The sequence below is a fragment of the Vespa velutina genome, chromosome 8 (genome assembly GCF_912470025.1).
Source record: "Vespa velutina chromosome 8, iVesVel2.1, whole genome shotgun sequence".
Classification (NCBI taxonomy): Eukaryota; Metazoa; Arthropoda; class Insecta; order Hymenoptera; family Vespidae; genus Vespa; species Vespa velutina.
Window position 1 is genome coordinate 7,289,601 of NC_062195.1, and position 7,500 is coordinate 7,297,100.

The 7,500-nt window shown below is 38.3% G+C and overlaps 1 protein-coding gene across 4 annotated transcripts in view; it reads right to left on the bottom strand.

The window, feature by feature from the left end:
- The window catches only part of LOC124950934 (cone-rod homeobox protein), a 36,458-nt gene that overhangs the window by 15,714 nt on the left and 13,244 nt on the right, over positions 1–7,500 (bottom strand). For 3 of the 4 annotated variants that reach the window (XM_047498454.1, XM_047498455.1, XM_047498452.1), the window contains one exon: positions 1–278. This exon is cut by the window's left edge and continues 14 nt beyond it. In XM_047498454.1, the coding sequence (XP_047354410.1) occupies positions 1–71 (71 nt within the window). In that variant the 5' untranslated portion in view covers positions 72–278. Of the gene's footprint in view, positions 279–1,965; positions 3,585–7,500 lie in introns of those variants that run through there. The other variant, XM_047498453.1, reaches the window with a different exon arrangement.

A 7,500-nucleotide genomic window follows, 5' to 3' on the forward strand; every position in this document is an offset into this window, starting at 1 on the left:
GCGAAGGGATACTCCAAAGACGGTGGAAGCCTTGGTGCCGGAAGACCAGGGGGGCAGTGGTAGCAGAACATTCCTCCGGCCCTGGCCACCGTCCCACCCCCCGGCCCTCCACCCCCTCCCCCACCAGGCACTTGCGATTGGCTCGACGTTTGTTGTTGTTGCAAAGACTGCTGCGTTTGTTGCTGCTGTTGTTGCTGTTGCTGTTGTTGCTGTTGCTGTTGTTGTTGAAGATGTTGATGCTGATGATTATTCGTCTGATGCGCGTGAACAGATCCAATCTGCAACAATGCGGGTTCTTTAATTGACTTCTTCTCTCTATCTATCTGTCTCTTTCTCTCGAAGAAAGAATTCTCAGAAAAATTAACTCTCCTCTTGATGAATTTACGAGAAGTGACGTTCCGTAAGAAATAAGGAAGAGTCTTTTCTCTCTCTTTCTCTCTCTCTCTCTCTCTCTCTCTCTCTCCCTCTCATTCTTCTCTTTCGAAGGGAGGAAAAGAAGAGAAAGAAGAAGAAGAAGAAAAAAAAAAGAAGCGGAAATCTTGGAGTTCGGCTTATATGGACGACCGATTTTCCGAACCTGAGGGAGAGGAAACATGATTAAAAGAAAGATAGAAATATAAAAAGAGAAAGGGAGTATGTTTGAGAAAATGGAAGAAGAGGATGAGTGTAGAATCGAAAGAGAGAGAGAGAGAGAGAGAGAGAAAGAGAGAGAGAGAAAGAGAGGATGGCTGGATGGCCGATTACGCCGATCCCCATTAGAGGGATTGTAAACTCTCATAAATAAATAATGTATGTATCTGTAGCAGTGGTGATGGTGCTGGTAGTGATGGTGGGGGATGTGATGTAGGGTGGGTGGGTGGTTGGGTAGATAAGAGAAGGGGAGGGGAGAGGGTTGGAGTTCTGCCAACGAGAGGGAGAGGTAGAAAGCGAAGAGCAAGAGCATAGAGAGGGCTCTTTGCCTAAGCGGGCATCGGTCGTGGAACTTAATAAACGGCTGAGTTATCAATTTATAATGGGTCGGCATGTGTGTCGCGCATGCGCGTGCCTTACAGGGCCGTATCTCGCTTTATATAATGGGAACGTACACGCGAGTGCCTTTAGAAACGTATCATATACAAACTGTATCCGGCCGCTTTCTTCTTCCCTAATCTCGCTTAGACGTTTTAGTAGTAGATCTATTTATCAAGTAGATCCTTTTACCTCTCATAATAACGACGAATATATTATAATATACCAATGAGATTTTTTCGACCAAAAAATTCTTATCGTTAGGGTCGTTAATTGGAGATATAAAAAAAAAGTTTCGAGGTAAAAGAGATTTGAAAGTATACATATATATATATATATATACGCACACACACACACACATATACATTGATGAGAAAAGTAAAGAAAAATGGGATGAAAATGACGTAAATATAAGTTTTAGAGTCTTTTGAGACATCATATACATGTGACACATACATATCCATATCTCGTTTCCGTGCCCCCTCTTTATAACAATCCCCCTCTTGCTGCTATCTCAATATATATACATATCTCTCTCGCTCTTCTTCTGCTCAGCTCTCTCTCTCTCTCTCTCTCACTCTCTCTCTATCTATCTATCTATCTATCTATCTCTCTCTCTCTCTCTCTCTCTCTCTCTCTCTCTCTCTCTCTCTCTCTTTCTCATTGCGGCTTCGGGTACGAAGGGACAAATTGAATTTTAGATCATGGCGTGCTCCTGTGGGGTCCAGGAACAGAGATAGAGGCGGATGTCGAGATGATACTAATTGAAATTTGAAATTGATATTAGCGAATTATTACCCTTCTCTCCCTCCAGACCCTTGCACCAACGTAATTACGTTCGCGTGTCGGTCATCAAAAGTAATTGCTGCCAAACTTAATGAAATTCAAGCAATTTTCGTTTCGTCCGTGCAACTTTACGCGACAACGAATTAAGTACCATCAGTAATCAGGACCTACCGTTGTTGGACCTTCCATTTCTTTGTCCTTCAAATGTCAATTTCATTTCTTTTTTTCGTTCTTATTTTTCTTCTTTTCTTTTCAACAGGAAACAAATATACTTCTTTTCCTAAGGGGGGAAGGAGAGATAATGGGTGGGAGAGAAAAAGTTCAAATACGTTCGGCGATTCATTTCGAATATAAAAATTAAAAAAAGTGAAAGAAAGAAAGTAAAGAAAATAAAATAAAAAGAAAAAAAGAATGATTAGATATTATCAAACGTCAAAGGCCAGCCACTTTCGTTCTTTGGCTTTGCACTATAACCGAACTTATGTTAGATGCATAACGATGGAACATACGCACTGACAGAAGGGACGAAATGTAGCGAGGCTAATCCACGAAGGGCGCCTACGGGTGTCCCTCGAGCAAGAGAGCGAATTCTGTCAGGGCTACCACCAACATCGTCTCGTCATCCCTTCCTCCTTCTCTCTCACCCTCTCTCTCTTTTTTTCTCAGTTTCAAAAGTCTAGGGGAACGCGCAATGTCCCATCCCCTTTCCCAAAATAGACCAGCATGCGGTCGAAAGATGTATTTGCGGTGTTCAACCACCCGGACGAAACATTATGCCAGTGTTTTATTGTGCGATCATCCGATTGCTTCCGACTACTCTTCTACGAGACCCATAAGGGCTGAAGGGATTGCGGTTACTTTGCCTTTCGTCCGCTATTTACACGTCGACGCAGTCGCGTCCGATTTGTTACACGCGTTCGTTCGAACGAACATTATTTCGCGTTTCTTATCTAAGAAAAAAAAAAGAAAAGAAAAGAAAAAAAGTATTTAAACATTTTTCTTTAGGCAATTCTTAAAATTGACCGAACAATTTAAAGAATATTTTTATTTTAGTATCGTTTCGGGACGATTAGAAGGATGATTGTAAAAGTTATATTCGAATAAAGGCAATATAAATATTCGATTCAACTAAATGTTCTTCTATCCGTTTTATTTGTTTATTTTTGTTGCTTACTTTTTTGTTTGTTTCTTCTTTTCTTTTTTTTTTTTTATTTCAAGAAAAATTATATTTTCCGTTTATGCTGTGCAAAAAGAAAAAAAAATGACATACTGTTCGCTTTTCGACAAGCGAACAGTATGTTATTGCCAAAAATCTTTTGATAAATCAATCGTGGAAAGATTAGAAACGACGTAGAAGGACGGAATTGTTAAAACGAAAGTGCGAAATGTTTTGCGAAAAGCATCGGCTAAGAAAGCGAACGCGTCTGATTCCGTGTTCATTACAACGCACTCGTTAATTGCATAATTGGCGTCGGCAATTATTACCAAAGCGACGCCGATTCTCTCTATTTCTCTCTCTCTCTCTCCCTTTCTCTCTTACTCTCCCTCTCTCTGACTAGTGGCCCGATGACGTCAACATCCAATAATTCGGCACGCGACGACAATTGCACGCGTTCTATTGCCACGCCATTGCGCAAATAGCACGAATCGCAATTAATCCCGATAATTTACTAATTATCCTTCCATTCTATTATTATTTACGTTAGATCAAAACGATCGTGTTTCGATTTGTGTTCAAAACGATCGTGTTTCGATTTTATTTATATGAAATAAAATGAAACATCAAAGAGAAAAAAAGAAAGGAAAGGAATCTCAATTGATCTAACAACAATTTTGTCTCCGATAAAATTTTGCGGTATAATTAAGAGGAAAGAAAAAAAGGAAAAGAAAAGAAAAAGGGAAAAAGAAAACGAAAGAGGAAAGAAAACAGAAACAAACAAAAAAATAAGTATTTCCAATTTGACGGTCTCACAGCAAAGCTTTAGTTCGTCGCCTCGCAATGCACTGTGATTGGCGCTCGGATAATCGACGTAATTGCTCAATTTAAAAATGTAGTTTTCCATTAAATTATCTCAATTTGCACCAATTGCTGACATATTCTTTTCTAGCCGGCGAATAACGGAATTACGAGGGCGACCGCACGGCCGCATACCAAAGAAAGTCGATGCACATGCCGCGGCCATAATTGAAGTAAGAGTTACATAAAGATACAGCTCGTCTGGATCTTTTTAGGAGTGAGGATTGAAAGTGGAGAAAAAAAAAATAAAAAAAAAAAAAAAGAAAAAAAAAATGAAGAAAATTAAAAAAAAAAAACGAAGAAAAAAAAGAAATAAAAAAGAAATAACAACAACAAGAATGGATCATGAGACCGTAAAAAAAAACGATTCGTTATCCACGCCGTATTACATAACGCGAACCGTTCCATTACATAGATACATATATAATATATATATATACATATTTATGTATGTATGTGTGTATGTATGTATGTATGTATGTGTGTGTGTGTTCATATGTGTATGTATGCGTGTATACGGCTTGATAATAATGTAAGTACGTTGCGGCTACGATGACTATATAATGTACGATTAGAGCTGTTAAGCTGAGTATGCCTAACTCAATACATCTCCATCAATTCTTGAATAAATCCTGTTAGCATAACTCGCCCTGTTTACCGCATTGTCTCGAGAGCAATTCAATAAAGTACGTTGTCATATTCGATCACGAAAAATCGATATCATTCTTCGTTAAAGTAAAAGAAAAATCGTGATCCTTAAGTATTTCTTAACGAGCACAAAACAAAAGTAGAGTATCGCGTACGTGCACACATTCATGCACACATTCATACACGCGCGCGTGCGCGCGCATACTCAGACGAAATATATACGAATACTTTCATTAAATTCCAATTAAATCATGAAACTTTATCACGAACTTTTCAGAAATTCTCAAGGATCGAATTGACCGAACATCGTGTGCGTTAGGAAACTCGAAGAAGACGCGATTAACGAAGATTTCATTAGGGACAATATTGTGGTGGCATCGTCGCTCGTTGTCATCGTCGGGTCCTGGTTTCTTTATTGGTCGGTCCCCGTGATGTATTGGAGAGAATTAATTAAGCAGCACAAATTGGATGCAGCGCGTTAGCCCTTATTCGAGGATGACACAATTTAATAAGCATCTTCTCTCTCGTAAATTAAGAGAGCCCTTCGCTCCCGCTCGACGAAAGAGTATGCGGGATCAACGGGCTATCTAACAACAACTAAAAAAAAAAAAGAAAAGGACAAAAAAAGAACTACTTTTATTACATCATTGAAATTAATTTTTTTTTCTTTCTGTATATACGTGCATACATATGTACGTACGCGTAATCAGGTATTGATATTTTTCTTTCTTTTTTTCAACGTGACGTAAGAAATACGTTTGATGGACTCAATTTTTGACTCATTGTCAGCAATTTAATGATCTTGCGGATCAAAAGAAAAGTGCGTGAGACTCGTGTACATTTATGATGTGTAAACACGTGCGTACACATATATATATATATATATATATATATATATATATATATATATATATATGTATATATATGTATGCATGTATATGAATATATCGACGCGCGCCAAAAAAAACCACACATGCACACACACACACACCACACACACACACACACACACATACACAAACGCGTGCGCGCGCGCGCGCACCTCGCACTGTATATAACGCAATTGTACATACATTGGCTTCTTAAATGATATTACGGCATGAACGGTTAAAAGGTTAAGAGCACGTAATGTCATCTCGTTGAAGAGAAATCGAGGACGAAACGAACTGTGGGTAAATATATGCGGTTCGGTCATCTCGTCTCGACGATCGCGACGAACAATTAGTTAGAAGGAAGAATATATGAATCGTTCCTTACTAACATCGCTATACACGTCTTCTTCGTAAACGACTATGACAACGACTATGACAACTACAACGACAAAAACAAAGACGACGACGACGACGACGACAACGACGACGATGGCGACGATGATAATGATGATGATGATGATGATGATGATAACAAAGACAACTACGACGATGACGATGATGACGATGACAACAATGACAAGGACAATGTCTAATGTATTTCGGTTGGCCACATCGAAACGCGTCCGTCTCGAACAAGTCAAACGCGTACAATGAGGGTTAACTTTTGCAAATATGCTTTTTGCCTCATCCTCAATGACGCAGCATTTTTCTAATGGAACTTGTTACTAATGGATTTAGATAAAGAAAGGAGAAATTATTTATTCAACGGATATGCAATTTATTCCATGATATCAGTTATTGTTCTTTTTCTTTTAAAAATAAAAAAAAAAAAAGGAAGATAATAAAAAAAAAAAAAAAGAAAAAAAAGAAAGAAAAAAAGGAAAAAAGAAAGAAAAAGAAAAGAAAAGAGAACAGAAAAGGAAAAAGAGGAAAAATTTAAGGAAAACAAAACAACCATAGGTACCAGTTGGATTTATCGTAATAGCTAACACATACGAGTGGCGCGAATAACGAGACACACAACATATGTATATACATATGTACGTACATACATACATACATATATATATACATACATATATACATACATATATATATACATATATAGATACATACATACATACATACATACATACACACACACACACACACACTTACATATATGATATAGATATCGCCTCTTCCGTAGCACGTCGAGTGCGGTGTAATGTATTTTGGTTAAGCGCATCGGAGCATGCTCGTCGCTGAGTTAACGCATTTAATGGAGGTTAACTTTGCATGCGGTATTGCTCTCCCGTGCCCTAACCTCTTTACTCGCACACGTTCAAGCAACCCCTTGACTCCTCACCTCACCCTTTCCTACGACTCCCCCGTTGCTATTGGTTTAAAGGCAAAGTCCTGAAAATTATGCGGAGACGTAAAGGAGAAGATCATTACGTTGACGTTACTATACGGATATATATATATATATATATATATATATATATATATATATGTGTGTGTAAGTATTATATATTCCTTTTTTCAAGTTACATTTACTGCCTTGAAAGGTCAGATCCATGTGACGGGAAAATATTCCCCTTTTATATTGTTTTATTCATACTCCAAAAATATGGAAATATTCGTGCCTTAAATTCTCGATTCGTTCTCCATCATGTAATATTTTTTTTTCTTTCCCTTTCTTTTTTCTTTCTTTCCTTTCTTTTTGGTTTTTTTGCACACTAAACGATTAGCTAAAAACCAAGGAAAATAAGATACATTGAACGCCAGAGAGAGAGAGAGATAGAGAGAGAGAGAGAGAGAGAGAGAGAGAGAGTTCTTTTATCGTTGGCATTCTAGGGGAGAATGGAGGATATTTAAGGGCCATAAATGCAGCTTGAATGGACGAAGGCACGTCCGGAAGCGGAACTGGACCTTTCGGGCCATCGAGCGCAACGAAATCGGCACGGTCGTTTCTTCCATGATACTTGATGTGCATGTATATATACATTCTTAATTGAGAGGGTGAAAGGAGGGTACATGATAAATAGTTTTCGAGAAGACACCATAGATGGGCAGGAGGAGATAGAGAAGTGATGAAAGAGAGAGAGAGAAAGAAAGAGAAATGGATAAAGAAGTATCACTTTGTTCGATGTCACAGCGAATATCTGCCCTTTAGAAGTCTCTAAA